Here is a 21,502-nt window from a genome sequence, read left to right on the forward strand (position 1 = left end):
CTGGTCCTGAAGATTAAATTCAACTGTGATAGAAATGGAAGCAGAACTAAACCCATCGATTTAACAGTTTCACAAAACAGTTACATTCAAGGCATGCCATAAATGATAAATGTTAGTTACTAGTGTGCTTATCTCAGCTCCCAAACTGTCATAGCTGATTTGCTGTTCTATGGCAGTATCACATGTGCTGTACAATGGCAGCTGCAGATCAGAGGATAAGATGGTAGCTTCCTTGGCTGTAATGGATAAGAGGGATAACTATTATTTTATTTCTTATATTTTGGTTGAAGAAGAACTCTGGGATAGGCAAAATAAAAAACACACTAAACAGTTAATATTTTGAAATTCCTTACCATTTAGGAGAAAAGTCTTAATTGAATTTTCATGACCTCATCTCTGTAATTCAAAAGATAACCGCATCTGCTCTGCCAAGGAGGAGGTGTAACAGCAGGGGTTACATCATATCCTCTTCTCTCTCTGCAGTAAAAGGAAACTACAATGTCCATCATCCACAAGGAATTGTAGTGAATGTGGGTGGGTACACTAGGCCTGTACATGTTGAATATGTCTGAGAGTCTTGGTCCGCCCACCACTGCAAGTGGGGCTGACTTACATCAGTTTTTCCTGGAGAAAGAACTACAGAAGAGATGTGCCAAGACCAGTGGCTGGGGGAATAGGAGGCATAGCAGCCACTGGTCCTACAAACAGGAAAAGAAAGAGAATTAACGGTTTGATTTGAAATTAATAGCATATTTCAGAGCAAGTACTGAGTAAACCAGAAGATGGATGGACCTATTCAGTGAAGGACACAGACATGTAAAGTAGTTTTTGCCCGGAGTTCTGCTTTAATGTGATACTTAATATATGTAGTATGTTTTCTAAGTGTGTTTTGTTGCTTTTCTGTCCTCTAACTTCCTAGGGGGCTACGTTCATTATCCATGGCCCCACGTACGTAGGAATGTAGCCACCCTGTTTTCCTGAGACGGGCTATGAACTATGGGGTTTGTAGTGTGCATAGATTGCATAGAGCAGGGCATATTACTGCAACTAGTATGCACTGCTCATTTCGAACAAACCAAAGTGAGGGGGTAAAGGAAAGGTTCGAGAGCTCACAGAGAACGTTACCAGGAGGCAGACACACAGTAAGAAATGATTTCATGAAAAATTAATTACAGGGCCAATAAATAGTAGATGTATATGGGTAATTTTTGAAGACTAAGATTTTGGTTTAGCGTCACTTTAATTTCCAGCAGCCCTCACATCTATACAGTACATTACATTAATAGAGTGTTTGGAGACCTGTATAAGCAGAGCAAACAAAATGGATTTCCAGCTAGCCAGCAAAACAAAAAAAAAATGACACTAACATTTTGAAGCCAGCTATAATCACACAAGTCCCCCCATCTAGATCCCACTCACTGTTTCCAGGTCGGGGGACCACTGATCCAGCAGTGCAAAACCCTCCTGAAACCACTGTTACCCTCCAACCCACTCTGCTGATATCCTCTTGTTCTTCAGTTCCGAGGGACTTTTAGATGGGGTTTTTTTGCTTTTGTTTTTTTAATTTTAATTGATTTTTTTATTTTTTTGTATAGCTATCACTTAAAGGGTGGAGGGGGCAGTATTTTATCTCAGAGTGGGACTTTAAGGGCAGGTATGGCTAGAGGCAGCCCGTTTCTCTTTAACTGCTTCGTGCCGGCAATATACAAATATGTGGCCTCTCGGCTGGTGGCCTTAATGCTGAGAGGAGCATATATGCGTACCTAAAGATAAACAGATCTGTGCTGAGAGCACGCACCCTGTGTGGCCCCGGCACAATTATCGGCTGCTAACGTTAAGTGCCCAATCTCTAATTGCGATCGGGAGCTTTCCAATCCGGTGCCCGCTGTGACAGTCTATCACGATATTCACATGATCAGAAACTTCGCCCTGCCTTCCGGCATCTGAAACCCCTTAAAGGGCTGGGAGGTGCCAGTGCCAAGAGGTTAAAGGGAAACTAGACTGCATCTGAACATCACAAACCAAAAATGCTGTTTAATCCATTATTAATATTCAAAGCAAACTTGCCTATCCATCCTTGTCTCCATGCTTTATTTTGCTGAGAAATCACACTGGAAAACACCCCCCTGCATTTCTGGCTGTGCCATCTTGAGTAAGGGCAAATGATTCATGTAGCATTTACTTCCTTCAATCCATCTGTCCTTAGCTTTGATATGCAGGCAGGGGGGTGTGCTTAGCTAAGAAAACCCTTCCTCCCCTCCTGAAGGCTCCTGGTATGTCTGACATCAATGGCCTAGACCAGAAACCAGGAAGTACATGAAAAGGTGTAGCAAAGAAAAGTTTAAAACAAGTAAATATGATACATATTCCTATCTATTTACTAATGCTAGCAGCGTAAGGATTTAAAATAGTCCATGTTGATTGAGAGAGTGAAGGTCCTCTTCAAAGGCACGGGGACACAACCAAAGTCTACCAGGTAAGGTAGGAGCACCAGATAAGAAATGTTTCTGCAGAAGTTATATAAAAATGTGTCCTACCTTCTTTAGATAGCCATGCCCTCTTTTCCTGCCCAGGGTATGTAGAGTACATCTGCATAGATGCTGGGGATTCTTTTTTGATGTTCTACATGCAGAAAGCCCTGTGTCTGCAGCCCTTCTTTTCAGGAAGAATAAATATATTTGACCTAAGAGGATTGTTGCTGATCCACTTTCTGCCCTCAAAGACATAAGGTGAATGGAAAATACAAATGGGTAATTGGTTTGATTTGTGTGGATGTATTTCAGGAGCCCAGGAGTGTAAGCTACACATTTATCATGCACAATGTTACTTTGAAGCAGAGTGATGCACATCTTTTGGTTTCCCCCCATCACCTTAATTCATGTGGTGTACCGGTGAGACAAGCATGCTCAGAGTACTCTCATTTGCTGGGACAGATGTCTGACTCCCTTTCTGCGGCTGCTCAAACCATAATTCAATCACAAGTGTAATACATGGGACACTTTACCTCGATGTGCGTGTAATGTCAGAGGTTGCTCTGTGGAGTATTAAGCTGTAGAAAAGCTTTCTAACAAGGCTTTCAAACAGGAATCATAATTCAAGTGCTTTCCTGCATGGCACTGCATTGGAATATCCAGCTAAAAACCATTTTCCAAGTCTTGTTAAGAGATATATGCCATAGGTCTAGTGTACACTGGCTTTTAACATCAATAAAAATGTTAGTGTTAAAATGGTTGTAAACCCTTATATGTACCCAGTGAAATGAATGGCCTCAGGTGATACACAGATGAAAAAATCCTCCTACATACCGTATTTTTCGCTCCATAAGATGCACCTAGAATTTAGAGGAGGAAAACAAGAAAATAAATATTCTGAACCAATGGACTGCAGGCATAGAACAGAAAATGACCAGAGACTGCGGATGTACTACAGGAGGTGACCAGAGACTGCAGACTTGCGGACATACTACAGGAGATGACCAGAGACTGTGGATGTACTACAGGAGATGACCAGAGACTGTGGATGTACTACAGGAGATGACCAGAGACTGTGGATGTACTACAGGAGATGACCAGAGACTTCGGACGTACTACAGGAGATGACCAGAGACTGCGGACGTAGTACAGGAGATGACCAGAGACTGCGGACGTAGTACAGGAGATGACCAGAGACTGCCGACGTAGTACAGGAGATGACCAGAGACTGCCGACGTAGTACAGAAGATGACCAGAGGCTGCAGACCTTTGGGGAGCGGGGGGGTGGGTACCCGAATTTGACAGGTACTCGCTCCCACTTCTGCTGCGATCGCCTCTCTCCCTGTAGTGTGTATGTATAGAGTGGTGGTGTATAGAGCCAAAAATGTTAGAATTGTGTCGATGTCCCAATATTTATGTACCTGACTGTATATAGGGTCAGCGTAGTTTATGTACCAGGGATGCTTTATCTCCACCCTTCTATGGACCCTCACTATATACAGCGTTATAGCGTGCTCCATTTCCTCTGCCCAATGATTTTTCCTAATGTAGTAGGACAGTCTTGGGAATACATGTAGTGTGTGAGTGTTTTCACAAAACATATTCCACAGGGGTTTTTGGGTTAGAGATTTTGCTTTATTATAGGATGTTGTGAAGTGTGTCTTTAGTAGGTATTGAACACTGAGACCTATAGAGCTACTATAATATACTGTACAGCCATGGCAAAAAGTTTTGAGAATGATCAAAATATGAATTTACCAGCAAGGAAACATGTGCAGACATCATTGCTTTGCACAAAAAGGGATTCACAGGCAAGGATATTGCTGCTTCTAACATTGCACCTAAATCAACCATTTATCGGATCATCAAGAACGTCAAGGAGAGAGGTTCAGTTTTTGTGAAGAAGGCTTCAGGGTGCCCAAGAAAGTCCAGCAAGTGACAGGGCCATCTGCTAAAGTTGATTCAGTTGCAGAATTGGGGCACCACCAGTGCAGAGCTTGCTCAGCAATGGCAGCAGGCAGGTGTGAGTGCATCTGTATGCACAGTGAGGCAAAGACTTTTGGAGAATGGTCTGGTGTCAGGAAGGGCAGCAAAGAAGCAACTTCTCTCCAGGAGGGACAGACTGATATTCTGCAAAAGGTACAGGGATTGGACTGCTGAGGACTGGGATAAAGTAATTTTCTCTGATGAATCTCCTTTCCGATTGTTTAGGGCATCTGGAAAAAACCTTGTCTGGAGAAGAAATAGTGAGCACTACCATCAGTCCTATGTCATGCCAACAGCATCCTGAGACCATTCATGTGTGGGGTTGCTTCTCAGCCAAGGGAGTGGGCTCACTCAGTTTTGACTAAGAACCTCTCCCAACCATTCAAGAACAGTTTGGTGACAAACCATGCCTTTTCCAGCATGATGGAACACCTTGCCATAAAGCAAAAGTACTAATTAAGTGACTTGGGGAACAAAACATCAAAATGTTGGGTCCATGGTCAGGAAACTCCCCAGACCTTAATCCCATTGAGTGCTTGTGGTCAATCCTCAAGAGGCAGGAGAACAAAAAATCCCTACAAATTCTGACAAACTCCAAGCATTGATTATGCAATAACAGGCTGCCATCAGTCAGGAATTGGCTCAAAAGCTGATTGACAGCACACCAGGGTAAATTGTAGAGGTCTTAAAAAAGAAGGGTCAACACTACAAATATTGACTCTGCATAAACTTAATGTAATTGTCAAAAGTATTTGACGCTTATGAAATGCTTGAAATGATACTTCAGTATACCATAGTAACATCTGACAAAAAGATCTAAAAACATTGAAGCAGCAGACTTTGTGACAATTAATATATTCTCAGGTCTCAGGACTGTATCTTAGTGAACGATGTTGCTTGGGGTCTTGTAAGTCAGTGCTTTTTGCTGCTTGACGCCTAATATAGGATGTGTGACCAGTTACAGTACAGCCATTACAAGTTTCTTAGCCCTTAAAATTATAGAATTTACATACTATAGCATCTATAGAGTTGGGTTTCTCAGGACAAGATGACCAAAAGTGCATTTTGTTCTGCTTGTTCCTTTGTCTCCAGTTACTTCCCTGGCTGTCCTGACTTCTGTGGCTTGTTTGAAACTTGGCTAGAGTTAAAGCTTGCTGGTACTGTAGCTGTTATTTTTATTACTACAGTAATGGTGGCCTTACATGCTTCAAAACGTGGCCAGTTCAGCTGACCTACCAACTGACTTCTGTACAACCAGCCTGTTGTTTTTTTTTTCCTGCTCGATCAATCCTGCCGGCTACAGCCGGTGACACTGATTATTGTATTCTGATAGCAGGGAAGGCTACCTGCCGTCAGATTACAATTTCACAGTAGGAGATTTCCTTCCCTGCCAGCTCCCCCCACCCCCTTTTGCAGGCCATAGATTATGCAATAAAATCACTTTATTCCCCCAATCAGCACCTCTTGCAATGCTAGCATGTTCTGCCGGCAGGGAGCCAAAATGATTACTGCTACCAACTTCAGCCGCCAGCAGTAATTGCATGTAAAAAATCCGACAGGATGGTAGGTTACAATCAGCCTGCCCATAGATGGATCGAATATTGTCCAGTCCATGCTGAGCTGGCCGAGATTCGATCTGTCTATGGTCAGCTTTAGTTTTCCTTAACCTTGCTGGTCGTCTCACCAGAGTCCGGACCCTGTTGACTGGAGAGAAAACATGAAGTCAGAAGCTTGTGAACGGTCTGCCTGCCATGCACAGTATCTGCTGTTGGCTCACTTGACAGAGACATGTACCATCAGGTGTAATGTATTGTACCATTTTCTGCTAGTTCCTTTTTTTTAGTTTTTTATATATATATATATATATATATATATATATATATATATATATATATATATTTTTTTTTATGAGGGTGTTTAGAATAAGCTCAAGCTGGATCCTGTCTGGCACAGCACAGTATTTTGCTTATTGCATTGAAAGATGAAGGAAAGTCCCTAGAAATTCTATAACGCACCCAGAATTGCAGGATACAGGATCAGAGTCTGCTGCGGACACATTATATTGTTGTGAGATGGAAAGAGCCCAGTATTTCCTCCGGCTTCATATCACAAGCCATGAAGGATGATTTGTAAAGGTTGGAGGAAATTAAATGTTGGTCTTTGGGCTCCTGTTCTTATGTAGAACATTGATCCGCCTTATCCACAAGTTTCTTCTTACTTGGGAAGACATACCTCTGGTATCCTAGATTCATTAGAAACCAACATGTGCAGTATGTTCCTGCAGTTACCTCTATATGTTTGCATCTTCTCTGCATATATAGATCCCTTTCAGTTTTGGGGCTCAGGCAGTCGCCCTCCTGCATAATGATGAATTACCAGGTGACCAGTATGTGCAAGTCTCAGAAGAGATTCCCTGGAATTCATAAAGACTGGGGCAGACCGATATTGTGGGTGTATCTTGCATTCGCTCTAAAGGCGGCGCAGTGTGCGCCAAATTCATTTACCTGTCTAGAACTTGTAATTGAATTTGGCACTTGCTATTACACTTTTTCAACACACGTGAGACACTTTCATAAAGCAGTTTCTATGTGCCAAAAGAAAGTTGTGCTTAAAGTGGTTCTTAAGGCATAAGATTTTTTACCTTCATGTATTCTTTGCATTGAAGCAGCTATGCCCGTATTTCACGTGTTAACATGTTTCTTTTTTTTTTTGGGCAGAGGACAGCAGAGAGACACTTACCTGACCTGCCAATCCTCCCCAGATAAAACTCTTAGGCTCCGCCCCCCAGTCCAGCGGCCTTGAAAATGAACTGTTCCTGACGTCAACATGCTCACAGCACGCTCCATAGGCAGGAACAGCCCACAGCTGGATCGAGGGGGAATGTGGTTTGCCAGAGGATCAGCGGGTCACCTGTGAGAAGGAAGCAGGGGGCTACCTAGTGGGGCTATGGTGTGTGTCTATGGACACACACAGCCCCACTAGGTAGCATGCCTACACAAGTGCCCCCATAGCACACAGCTTTCAATGGGGGCAATCAGAGAAGAGGAGGTGCCAACTGTGTTGGTGGGGACCCCAGAAGAGGAGGCAATACCTTTTGGAGGTTCTATTAGAGAAATTCCTTCAGTTTCTGTATTTTAAAAAGGTTGTCCCTAGGAAGTGTGTGTGTGTGTGTCTGTCTGTCTGTATTTTTACTGATGTCTGTTAGCCCTTTGCAGATTTTCCTTCACTTTCTGTCTGCTAAAACGGCCCAAAAACACAAAGTGAAGTGAAAACCCTAGCAGGGCTGCTAACAGAGCAGTAAAACAGGACAGGGGTTCTAACCTTTTCCCGTGCTGTCCAAAACTAAAATAAAACATTTGGGGTATAGATGCATTTTAAAATTGATACTAAACCCTAAAAAACAAAAATGTAATACATTTCAGCTTTCCAGTTTATAGCTTACCTGGAGCTTGACTTTAATTTGTTTGTCAAGTCCATTTAAATCTGCTAGTGCATTCAACACTACCCTCTCCTCAATTTGACATATTGGGGTTTATTTACTAAAGCTGGAGAGTCCAAAATCAGACTCCCTTCTGCATAGAAACCAATCAGCTTCTAACCTCAGCTTGTTCAATGAAGCTTTGGCAATGAAACCTGTAAGCTGATTGGTTTCTATGCACAAGTGAGTTTGATTTTGCACTCTCCAGCTTTAGTAAATAAACCCCATTCTGTCCAGAGGTGACTCCATTGCTCCTCCAGTTGAGTGGGGACACATTAAGACAGGAAGCTTGTTATTGACAAGAAATTCAGGTGAAAATAAAGCCTAAAAAACAAATGCAGTCACCATATTTGGGGATTGGTGAACTGGAAAAAAAATGTTTGGGTTTAATACCACTTGAAGAACAGAGAACCAAACAATGGTTTTGCTTAGGTGTTAAGTCCAGGCAAGAGTGGCAGACACCTCTTGTTTGAAGTCTTAAAGAATACATACATCCAACGTTTCATGTTCCTGGTATGTGCCTGCTGTACCATGTACTTGTATGAAAAAGTATCCTGTTCTCTTTGTATTGCTTCATTTGTGTGACATCCCTTGTGTTCCTGCCAGTCCCTCTGATTTCCTATTAAAAACTGACTACACTGACCCAGCACTGATACCTGGTTCTCATACTATAATAACAAACTGTATGTTTTCAGTTTTGTATTATCCTACTGGCCAAATGTTGTGGCTATTTGTTAAGTGCATTCTCGCATCAAAAGAAAAACTGACCACACGAGGCGGGAGAAGACAGCGTGGTCAGCCCCCCCTCCCACTTTGCCTTTAACTGGGAAGATCAGTGTTCTGCTTTTCCTTCCCTAGCTCTTCTGCAGAGAACAGAGGGAATTGGATCACTTTTAATAAAGGGGGAGGAAAAGGTGTATATAATGTGCTTTATATCTATGCACAAATGGTTTTCCTTTCATTTCTATTTTAAACGGAGTTGGTTGTTTTGCAAGGGAAGGCTTTACAATCATTTCAAGGATATATTGTAGTTATTGCTGTAAAAGCAGTATTCCTACTAAATAAATGCTGTTCTGCTATGTATCTATAAAACGCATTTTATGGATATTTTTTCTAGATTTCGAAATAAAAGCTGGCCAACGCCTATATGACAAGCTTGGACCATTAGGGTTCCAAAATTAGGATAATTCCACTATAAAAGAATTATATGGAGAAAAGATTTTGTGATTCATCAGCATCTGTAAGAGACCTACAGAGACTTGGCTTACATAATACAAGCTAGAACAGAACATTTCTTTGTAAGTGTCCCCAATGTGTTAAAAAATTCAGTACGCTATGAGGCTGTGTTCCAGAGTAGCACAGAGCAATAAATGCATCACGCTATAGGTCCAAGCTGATGATTTTACTGTGCAGTCTCTTTAGGCTCCATGCACACGGGGTGTTTTGATAATGCTGGTAACGTTAGCCCTGTAAAGTCACGTTAAAAACATGAGTTTTTCAGGTTTTTTTAGTGTTCTTGCATTAGCGTTTTGCTGCGTTGAATGACGTTTTCCCAGGTCTTTCCACATTTGCGGTTTTTTTTTTTTTTTTACAAAAAAATCCAAAAATGCTGGTTTGCTGCTTTTACCGCCTTTTGCAGTGTTATAGCGTTTTTACAGCTAAAAAACTCCTCTAGAAACCTACTAGTCCTGTTTTTTTTTTTCCTAGCCAAAAATCCTCCATGCCAAAAAATGTTGATTACAGTCTGTGTGCATGGACACATAGGATTACATGCGGGGGGGTTTACTAGCTATAGAAAAAAATGTCAAATGCCAAAAACAGCAGCTGTAAAAATGTCCAGTGTGCATAAGGACTTGGCAATGGAAGTCACCTCTTACAACAAAAGAAATCACAACAAGAGATATCTATTGCCACCTTTTTTGTAGGTCAGAAGCACTTGTTTGTCCATTTATTTTGTTCCTTGAATTAATATCTGTGTAGTACTAAATGGACTTTAAAGGAATTTAAGAGGTTGTCCCATTCCACTGAAATGTTGAGGAGTGCTATAAATTTATTTCTGTTCAATAAATTTTATTGAATTTTCACAAAATTAGAGTATAGGAGGTAAACATACCCCATAATAAATAATGGGCAGCTTAGTGTACAAATACATAATTATAAGGATCTGGTCCCGGAGACCAGGAATTTATTCTAAAAGGATAAAATGCTGGTTTTAGATAATGTTGCATAGAATGAAGATGTGCACAAAGTCGTGCTGATGATGGATCTCTAAGACATATCCCAGGGGTTTACTCGTTGGAAGTATACTTGATGGCTGTGGCGAGGTATAGTATGTAACTGGAAGGGGTGAGAAATACGAGAGAGAGGTCAGGTTCAGAGGGAAGAGTAGGATGGAGAGTAGAGCACATTAGGCTGTGGGTCACAACTTTCAAAGGTTGAGGAGACAGCTGTCAAAATCTGAAAGGAGGAAATTATTGATCCGGGAGATCCAATTTTTTTTCTCAAATTTAGTTATGTCGTCTGCCAGTATCAGGTATGTTCACATTCAGTGAAGCCCAGGAGACTAACTGCTACCTCCTGAGAATTGAATGATGAAGCCTGCCTGGCTTTGGCTATCGTTTGTTTTGTTGCGTTAAAGAGGGCAAGTAACCACTTGGACTGAGAGTTGGAGATAGCAGGCAGACCCTTGTTCATTATAGATTCACTACAGAGTCCTGTTTACGGGAGGTGGCTTAATATCACATGTATCATTTGCTAAGACTGCATTCACACTTGAGCGATTTGTAGCTTGCAGCTCTAAGCTCCAAAAACACACTTAAAAAAAAACAATTGTTCTCTATGGTGCCTGTTCCCATGATCAGGTGTGAACAGGCACCATAGAAAACAATTACATTTTGTTTTTAGTTTGAAGGTATTTGGAGCTTCAAGCTACAAATCACTCAAGTGTGAATGCAGCCTTAGTGTTAGACCAGTGTGTGAAGAATAGGGCAGGTCCACCAAATATGGTAGAAGATAGTAGAAGGTACCAGGCTCATCACAGCTCTGGGGAGAATCTGAGATGGACTTCGACTGTGTATTTAAATACTAGGATTGGGACTAGGTATACCACCTCAAAAGGAGTTCATAGACATTGCTTGAGCATGACTTTGTGAATGCCATAATTTTGTTTAATTAGCTACATGTATTGAAAGTACAGTATGTGTTTCCTGTCCCCTATATCTTATATTAGCGGCTGGCTGGCTCTTTCACCTAGGGATGGACAAATCATATCGCCCGACACGTGCAGTTTTTGGTGCCCGACAGGTGTGTTTTTTTTTTTTTTTTGTTTTTTTTTTCTTCAGCCCTGCTGCGGGTGAGCAGAAGGGTTTACTTTATGCAATGCGATTTTCATGTCAGTTTTCAGTGGGTTTGTCAAAAGTAGTTCAGGTGCGATTCTGATATGATTCAGGGATGTGATTATGAATACCCTTTCAATGTAAATTTAGTACTGCTGCGATTTTTCAATCTGCTTTCATATGCTAGAAAATGCTGTCCATCCTCTTCTCTACAAAACTGCCTTCTATGCAAATCTGTCTTTTAGCGGCTTCTATGCAAAACTGCCTTCCAGCCACTTGTATGCAAAAACAGCTGTAAATCGCATCCTATGTGAATGGTTATCTGAGAATGACACTATATTATATGCTGTGTGAGTTTGAAACGTATCGATCCAATCTCGCACAGAATCCTTTTTTTTTTTTTTTTTAACCGGAACAAAATTGCACCGCATAGCTGTGAGTGTTATTCATAGAAAACAATGTATTTTCTGATGGCATACGAATCTAAGCCTTTCGGATCGCATCAGATTCCTAGCAGTGTGAACTGGGTCTAAAGCTCCATTCACACCTGGGTGTTTTTCGGATCACGAAAGAATCGCTGTGATTCTGCCCACAATCTCAAAACACAATACAATTGCAAAATGCAGATTCAGGTGCCATTACTTTCAATGGCAGATACAACGCAGTGCAGGTTTGCCGCAAATGTCATGGCAAATCACATCACGTGAAGCTTGTCACCCATAAAGGAGCAGGAGCTTCTTTTGGGTGACAAGCTTCACATGGTTTGCTGTGATTGCCTGTGTTTTGCAAATTTTGCGCTGAGATCATGGGCAGAATCTGAGCAATTCTGCCACCATCCCAAAATTCCCAGGTGTGAATAGAGCCTCTCGGAGCGGACACCGGAGCTTGATTTGGCTTCTCAACATGCGCTTGTACTGAGCACCCAAATGCTTCTCTGTGCGAGGGCAACCTGAAGGAATAAAGTTTTTTGTTTTTGTTTTTTTTTTGTTTTTTTCCCCCTTTCATTGGAACCAGCACCTCATTTACTTGCTCAGCAGATGGGCTTCTGCTGAATGTTAAGAGAGCCCAACACTCCCCTTTCCCGTTGAGTACACAATCACTGCTGGTCATACTGCAAGGTCTCTCCCCTCCCTGCTAGTCTGCGGGTGCGGTGCTGGAGACAGGCAGGGAGGTGAGTAGGAGAGAAACGACGCAATGTTAAAACCTTATTTAAAATATGGTTTTGGTTAAAAAAAATTTTTTTTTTATTAGGACAATTAAATTGGGGCTCCAATTTAGTCCCTTGAACAAATAGTTTATTTTTTTTTTTTAAATATACACTCCCCTGTCATTTATGCATTCAGATTTCTCTGCGTTTTAGTTCTCCCAGGAGGGACAGGTGCATTATCCAGCCCTGCTGCAGGCAGTCTGTAATAGTCTATGGCAAGCTGCGACTGTTGACAGGGCTCAGTGCTGTACTGAGTAGTACTGGTATTTAGGCCTCTGCGGGTTAACCTCTTCCCGTCCAGCGCTTTCCGATAAATGGCCGGACGGGAGCACTGCCCATGCGGGAGCACATTTTTAAACGCTCCCTGGGAGTGCGCAGCACTGCGATCTGTGCCCGCTGTGTCCACTGGACAAAGATTGCTGTACAGGACCACTGTGTGAGGTCCCTATTCATGTGATCACTGATTGGCCAATCAGTGATCACTTGAACAGTAGTAAACAAGATGGTACTTCCTGACATCCTTGTTTACTACTTGGAAATCTGTGAATGATCACAGAGGTCACATGGCACAAGGTTATTCACAACAGCCTTGTACCATGTGACAAGCTATGACCAATCACAGCTCACACAGTATTTCTCAATGGCTGCAACAATGCAGCCAGAGAGAGAGAACTGATTGCTTTTAAACCCATAAAGGCTGTAAAAGCAATCCGTATATTAAACAATCTTCATCTCCTCTACAAGTAGTACAGTGTCACTAATACATAAATAATATAAAAAAAAGTAAAAAATGCTTTGAAAAATATTTTTTTTATAAACTAATTTGGGTTGGGTTTTTTTGTGTGTGGTTTTTTTTTTTTTTTTTTTACAAAAAAGATAGCTGAATACATTCAGCACAGATTTATGTAGAAACATTATTTATTTGCAAAATTTTATAAAACTTTTTTTTTTTTAAAAAGAACATTTTTGGGTCTTTTTCATTTATATCGCAAAAAAATAAAAATCCCAGCAATGAATAAATACCACCAAAAGAAAGGGTTTTTTTTTTCTGTCTCAAAAAATGCTAAAAATTTCATATGGGTACAGTGTTGCATTACCGCGCAATTGGCATTCAAAGTGTGATAGCACTGAAAGCTGAAAATTGGTATGGGCAGGGAGGGGTGTAAAAGTGTCCGGACTTGAAGTGGTTAAGGGATGCAGGTCCCTGCACCTGTTCCTCCGGGGTGCTTAAACATCAAGAGGGCCCCATTTGCAAGGGGTGTACCATTGAAGCCTATAGGTGACATCATAGCTCCAGGAATTAACAGCCGTCAAGAGGGCCCTTTCCTCTGCCCTGCAGCTGCCACTGAATGGCACAGGGGATCAGACCAGAGTGGCCTGAAAATTAGGTAACTATATGCATCTTACAAACGTTAATAAGCATAGGTTTTAGGAGGGGGGAGGCACCGTTTTAAGTGTAGGTAGGTATAAACCTGGAATTCCACTTTAACATCTACTTTCTTGAGTTAAGTTGTTCCCTGAAATGAAGCCATCAGGTTAATGCAAACACTTGCTCAGTAGTCCTATGTTATTGGCAGTAGGTGCACATATCCCACATTGATCAGACCTGCCATGTCTCATCTTGTGGGATGCTAGAGATGATCAATGTCACAGCAGTAATGATCGCTGTGTGAGAAGAGACTGAGGGAATGCTCTACCCATACCTGCAGCAAAATGCCCCTCTCAGACTTTAGCACAAGAACTTGTCTGGAGCTTAGACTGCTTTTCAATAAGTGAAATCAAGAAGCATATTTGGAGAATGGATATGGGGTTAATATTCCCTCTGGAGGTACCATTCCTATATATTTAATAGAACCACAACACTTCTAATTGGGTCTATATATGTGCCTCCCGAGGTATAAAGCAAAAAAGAATATCAATACATAGAGTATTTTATTGTTACCATATACATGTATCACAAATAAACATGGTAAAAGACTTATAAAATGGGTAATGTCGCTTGTCTAAGGTCCCTAACCTACATACATATACTAGTTTTTTCATGGAAAAAACGCTTCCTGAGGGCCTTGGATCTTGTTATACATGAACTAGGACAAAATATATATAGCTAATGACATCATGTAACAATCATACCATTATAAACAATCATATACATCAATTTTATGACAGACATAGTTGATATAATTAACCCCAATTGGTCAATACCCACTCTGAATTTCGAGGCAAAATCAGAAAGGTCACGGAGAAAGAAAAAAAAAAGTGTGTGTATTCCAACGACCCCACTGCCTTGCTAAAGAAGCTGAGGGTAAAGGTGATGGACTGGCCAAGCATGTCTCCAGACCTAAACCCTATTGAGCATCTGTGGGGTATCCTCAAATGGAAGGTGGAGGAGCGCAAGGTCTCTAACATCCACCAGCTCCGTTATGTCATCATGGAGGAATGGAAGAGGACTCCAGTGGCAACCTGTGAAGCTCTGGTGAACTCCATGCCCAAGAGGGTTAAGGAAGTGCTGGAAAATAATGGCGGCCACACACAAAATATTGACACTTTGGGACCAATTTGGATAATTTCACTTAGGGGTGTGCTCACTTTTGTTGCCAGCGGTTTAGACATTAATGGCTGTGTGTTGAGTTATTTTGAGGGGACAGAACATTTACACTGTTATACAAGCTGTACACTCACCACTTTACATTGTAGCAAAGTGTCATTTCTTCAGTGTTGTCACATGAAAAGATATAATAAATATTCACAAAAATATGAGGGGTGGACTCACTTCTGTCAGATAGTGTGTGTGTGTGTGTGTGTATGTATGTGTATATATATATATATGTGTGTATATATGTATGTACAGATATAGTATGTGTAATCGTGAATCGCCATGATGTTCGCAAACCTTTCAAGATACTACTGTATAACAAATAGAAAAAGCTAAAATGATCTTTTCTATATATATCAAGAGCATCCTAATGACAATATAGACCTACCTCCATTTATAAAGGCCTTTTTTTAATGATAAAAGGTGTAGATTTGGAGAAGTGAAACTGCTGCTGCATTTTGGGAGATGTCAGAAATGTATTGCTGTAGACATCCTGCAAACTTACCAATAAGTTCATTTTGAAACCAATAAATTCCTGGTGGTTTTCTGTGTGATTTAGCAGAGCAACACTTGGTTACCTCTCAATGTAGATTTTATTTGATCACACTAATTACCTCCTTTCCATTTTTGTTGTAGGTCCAGAATATGAACAACATTATCACATTCCCACTGGATAGTTTATTGAAAGGAGATCTCAAAGGTGTAAAAGGGGTAGGTAATCTTTTTTTTTTTTTTTGTATCATATGTTCACGTTGTAAATATTAAGCATTGGATGTGTACAGCATGAATCAATCTACATATTACATCCTAAAGCCCAACTGAATGATAAGTTTAATTGGCTAAATACATTCTAGGTGCATCAAAATAAAATGTATTGAAAGACCAACAGTTTGTTTTCTTCAGGAAAAAAAGGTAGAAAACTTGTCCCCCGCCAGCATGTTGCAGAGAAGGCCTCTTGCTCTCTCTTTGGAAGCCGTGATCTCTCTCCAAATGTCTAAGTAACAAAGGAGTGCAGCTCTATAAAATCATATACACAACTGATAAATGCATAAAGTGCCCAGTGCATGTGAATCCAAGAATTAATATGTGAAATAAAACGATATATAAAATGGACTTGTGTGTGATTAAAATTGGTAAATATCAATAAACAATGAATAAATGTCCCATAAAAAGTGCATAGTCTTTAAATGTGGAATTTCTTGTGCTTAAAATGAGGAATTCTGTATTCCAATATACGTATAATTTGTATAAGAGATGATTTGGTGAAGTGCAGAAGGTGGTAAAAATGCACACTCACCAGATGCGCATTTAAAATGCGCAATGTATAGTATATGATTAAGTCTGCCAGAGGTCCCCCCTTTAAGATGGAATGGATATACAGCCTGGTAAGGATATCTCTCCTCTGGATACTAGGGCTGCTTATGGCCTGAGAGAGCTGGGTGCTGGTGTCAGTGCGGCGGCTCCATCCAGTCCGGACACATCGGAGGGGGGATGACAGCCGATGGCTGACAGGTCCGGGCTCCTCGCTGTCACACCGGCAAAGCTGCCCTTTCAGGCCATAAGCTACTCCCATCCCCTTTTTAAGCCTTATAATAACTACCTTTTAGAGCAGGGGTCTCCAAACTATGGCCATCTAGGTTGAGGAACTGCAAGTCACATGAGGCCTTGCAAGACTCTGACAGCCACAGGCAAGACTCCCAGAGGCATGATGGGACTTGTAGTATTTCAACAGCTGCAGGGCCATAGTTTGGAGACGCTTGCTTTAGAGGAAAGATGTCTATATTTACCTATTCTGAGGGCGGTCCAGTCTGGTCACATGATTGGCTCTCAGCACCAGCTTCAGTGTAGAGGAGGGACAGCTGACAATGGATGGCCCCATAGTAAGCCTATGGGTGACATCATTGCCCAGGCTCTGCAGCCGTTGTCAGCGATCTCTCCTCTTCCCTGAAGCTGGCCGCTGGGGAGATCATGTGACCGGAATGGAGCACCTTCAGAATAGGAAAGTATAGACATCTTCCCTTTTTAGGGTAGTTGGTATAGGACTTGGAATGGTTGGAACAGGTTTAAAGGGATAGTTCACCTTTACCAAAAAGCTGCCTATGCAGATAAGGGGTTTCTGTAGATAAAAGCAAACCGACTAAAGTTGAGCAATGCCCTTGCTATAGGTGGAGGCCATTTACATACCTCATGAAGCCTGACTGGAAAACTCCCAGGGCATTGTTGGGTGAGGCCTAGTCATTACTGTCTACTTCCACCATCACAGGAGTGAGCTCTCAGATGCTGAGCTCAGAGCTACTGCGTCAGGGGAGAGGGAGCGCATGTGAGGGGCTCTGATTCAGAGAGCGAGCTCACGGATGCTGGAAGTGAGCAGTAATGGCTAGGCTTTATTTAGTAACGTTCTGGGAGTATTCCAGTCAGGCTTCATGAGGTACATAAATGGCCTACACCTATAGCACAGGTATTGTTCAACTTTAGTCAGAGACGCACAGTTTATTATCCACAGACACCCCTTATCTGCACAGGCAGGTTTCTTGTAAAGGTGAACTAACACTTTAAGCTTAGATAGTATTTGACTGGAATTCTGCTTTAAGCTGTGCTTTGCCGATGCAGGTTCCCACAAGTGCTGTGCTTTGCCGATGCAGGTTCCCACAAGTGCTGTGCTTTGCCGATGCAGGTTCCCACAAGTGCTGTGCTTTGCCGATGCCGGTTCCCACAAGTGCTGTGCTTTGCCGATGCCGGTTCCCACAAGTGCTGTGCTTTGCCGATGCCGGTTCCCACAAGTGCTGTGCTTTGCCGATGCCGGTTCACACAGGTGCTGTGCTTTGCGGATGTAGGTTCACACAGGTGCTGTGCTTTGCCGATGCAGGTTCCCACAAGTGCTGTGCTTTGCCGATGCAGGTTCACGCAGGTGCTGTGCTTTTCCAATGCAGGTTCACGCAGGTGCTGTGCTTTGCCGATGCATGTTCACGCAGGTTCTGTGCTTTGCCGATGCAGGTTCTGTGCTTTGCCGATGCAGGTTCACGCAGGTGCTGTGCTTTGCCGATGCAGGTTCACGCAGGTGCTGTGCTTTGCCGATGCAGGTTCACGCAGGTGCTGTGCTTTGCCGATGCAGGTTCCCACAAGTGCTGTGCTTTGCCGATGCAGGTTCCCGCAGGTGCTGTGCTTTGCCGATGCAGGTTCACACAGGTGCTGTGCTTTGCGGATGTAGGTTCACACAGGTGCTGTGCTTTGCCGATGTAGGTTCCCACAGGTGCTGTGCTTTGCCGATGCAGGTTCCCACAAGTGCTTTGCCGATGCAGGTTCCCACAAGTGCTGTGCTTTGCCGATGCAGGTTCACGCAGGTGCTGTGCTTTTCCGATGCAGGTTCACGCAGGTGCTGTGCTTTGCCGATGCATGTTCACGCAGGTTCTGTGCTTTGCCGATGCAGGTTCTGTGCTTTGCCGATGCAGGTTCACGCAGGTGCTGTGCTTTGCCGATGCAGGTTCACGCAGGTGCTGTGCTTTGCCGATGCAGGTTCACGCAGGTGCTGTGCTTTGCCGATGCAGGTTCCCACAAGTGCTGTGCTTTGCCGATGCAGGTTCCCGCAGGTGCTGTGCTTTGCCGATGCAGGTTCACACAGGTGCTGTGCTTTGCGGATGTAGGTTCACACAGGTGCTGTGCTTTGCCGATGTAGGTTCCCACAGGTGCTGTGCTTTGCCGATGCAGGTTCCCACAAGTGCTTTGCCGATGCAGGTTCCCACAAGTGCTGTGCTTTGCCGATGCAGGTTCACGCAGGTGCTGTGCTTTTCCGATGCAGGTTCACGCAGGTGCTGTGCTTTGCCGATGCATGTTCACGCAGGTGCTGTGCTTTGCCGATGCAGGTTCCCGCAGGTGCTGTGCTTTGCCGATGCAGGTTCCCGCAGGTGCTGTGCTTTGCCGATGCAGGTTCCCGCAGGTGCTGTGCTTTGCCGATGCAGGTTCCCGCAGGTGCTGTGCTTTGCCGATGCAGGTTCCCGCAGGTGCTGTGCTTTGCCGATGCAGGTTCCCGCAGGTGCTGTGCTTTGCCGATGCAGGTTCCCGCAGGTGCTGTGCTTTGCCGATGCAGGTTCCCGCAGGTGCTGTGCTTTGCCGATGCAGGTTCCCGCAGGTGCTGTGCTTTGCCGATGCAGGTTCCCGCAGGTGCTGTGCTTTGCCGATGCAGGTTCCCGCGGGTGCTGTGCTTTGCCGATGCCGGTTCACACGGGTGCTGTGCTTTGCCGATGCCGGTTCACACGGGTGCTGTGCTTTGCCGATGCCGGTTCACACGGGTGCTGTGCTTTGCCGATGCAGGTTCACACAGGTGCTGGCCCATTTTAAGAGGATGGGAATTTTTATGTCCCTGTCTTCCCATCCATCTCAGTAATGCCTTAGGGCCAGTTCACACCATAGAAACGCAGTCCGGATGCATTTCTGTATGTGCATTTTCGATATGTTTTTGATGCATTCCAGTTAATATTTTCTACTTTCTTTTTCTCCAACTTAATAAGGACTTGTGCATTTTTTGTGTGTTTTTACTGTGTTCCAGTACAGTTCAGTGCAGAAAAAAATGCAGCTACTTCTTTTTTCTGGAACTGGAACACACTGGAACTGATTGCACTGGTGTGAACTATGCCATTGGAAACCATGTATTTATTTCAGGCACTTACCGGTATATAGTGCCATCAATTTACGCAGCGCTTTACATATATATTATACATTCACATCAGTCCCTAACCCTCAAGGGATGTACAATCTAAGGTCCCTAACTCACATTCATACATACACATACTAGGGACAATTTAGACAGGATCCAATTCACCTACCAGCATGTCTTTGGAGTGTGGGAGGAAGCTGGAGTACCCGGAGGAAACCCACGCAGGCACAGGGAGAACATGCAAACTCCAGGCAGGTGGTGCCGTGGTTGGAATTTGAACCGACGATCCTAGTACTGCCAGGCGAAGTGCTAACCATTTAGCCACTGTACTGCCCATATGTAACCTACTATTGGTGCTTTATCGATGCAGAAAAAAATGCACTGGGCTATATGTGGTGTGAACTGGCCTCTAAAGAACAGGGAAGTGCAATCGTGTGAACCAAGCATAAAGGAAACTGTGTTTAGGATTTGTATAAATCTGTTGTCCTTTGCAGCCTGTATTTTACCTTTTGTAATGTTAAAGGCTGAAGATGATTGGTTGCTGTTGGCAGCACTGTTCCTGTCTGTGATAATTTAATACACTTCTGGGTATTGCTTTAAGGACTGCTCCCCCGGTCCCCATTAAGGATTGGAACCTTTGGGGAGCTGGTACCTGAATTTGACATGTACCCGCTCCCACTTGCGGTCCGATCGCCTAGGTGATCGGAAGCGGAAGGTGTCCTCCCCTCCCTCCCTGTAGTCTTTAGGGACATGTGACAGGTCCCAGAAGACTACAGGATCATTCTCGAAGCGCAGCGCTGCTCGTGCAGTGGGTACCTGGCTGTGAAGCCGCAAGCTATCACAGCCGGGTGCCCACACTGAAGATGCCAGCCTCCTGGAATACAGGACAGCCTGTGAAACGAGCTGCGGGGGACACAGCGCGGGACCGAGGGACAGGTAAGTGGCTGTTTTTTAAAAGTCAGCAGCTACAGTGTTTGTAGCTGCTGACTTTTATTTTTTGATAGGTTGAGTGAAACTCTGCTTTAAGGTGATATTAAACCAGCAATGGGCAAACTACGGCCCGGCGGACCTTTCAATCCGGCCCGCGGAGCGTGGCAAACATCGGCTGTCAGAATGTGTGTAGGCGGGGCAGCGTGAGGAACGTGAGGGGAGCTAGGCTCCTCTCACAGTCCGCCCTGAAGACCGGAACGGCGCGGGAACACGGCGAGAGGAACGCGCGGAGCAAAGGTAAGTGAATTGACACAGGGGGGACTTGGCTTACTACTTGGGGGGGAATAGTACTGTGGGGGATGAAATACTATATGAGGGATGAATTAATATGGGGAATTAATTACTATAGGGGGGATGAATTACTATATGGGGGATGAATTACTATGGGGGATGAATTACTATATGGGGGATGAATTACTATATGGGGGATGAATTACTATATGGGGGATGAATTACTATAGGGGGGATGAATTACTATAGGGGGGATGAATTACTATGGGGGATGAATTACTATAGGGGGGATGAATTACTATATGGGGGATGAATTACTATATGGGGGATGAATTACTATAGGGGGGATGAATTACTATGGGGGATGAATTACTATAGGGGGGATGAATTACTATGGGGGATGAATTACTATATGGGGGATGAATTACTATGGGGGATGAATTACTATGGGGGATGAATTACTATATGGGGGATGAATTACTATATGGGGGATGAATTACTATAGGGGGGATGAATTACTATAGGGGGGATGAATTACTATATGGGGGATGAATTAC

At 43.3% G+C, this 21,502-nt stretch overlaps 1 protein-coding gene across 2 annotated transcripts in view; it reads left to right on the forward strand.

Moving 5' to 3' along the window:
• Positions 1-21,502, forward strand: part of ASAP2 (ArfGAP with SH3 domain, ankyrin repeat and PH domain 2) — a 326,350-nt gene that overhangs the window by 153,382 nt on the left and 151,466 nt on the right. For both annotated transcript variants that reach the window (XM_089672021.1, XM_089672023.1), the window contains exon 4: positions 15,710-15,784. In XM_089672021.1, coding sequence (XP_089528147.1) covers positions 15,710-15,784 — 75 coding nt within the window. The remainder of the gene's footprint in view (positions 1-15,709; positions 15,785-21,502) is intronic.

The sequence above is a fragment of the Staurois parvus genome, unplaced genomic scaffold (assembly GCF_062004578.1).
Source record: "Staurois parvus isolate SC_StPar_1 unplaced genomic scaffold, SC_StPar_1.0 ptg000118l, whole genome shotgun sequence".
Classification (NCBI taxonomy): Eukaryota; Metazoa; Chordata; class Amphibia; order Anura; family Ranidae; genus Staurois; species Staurois parvus.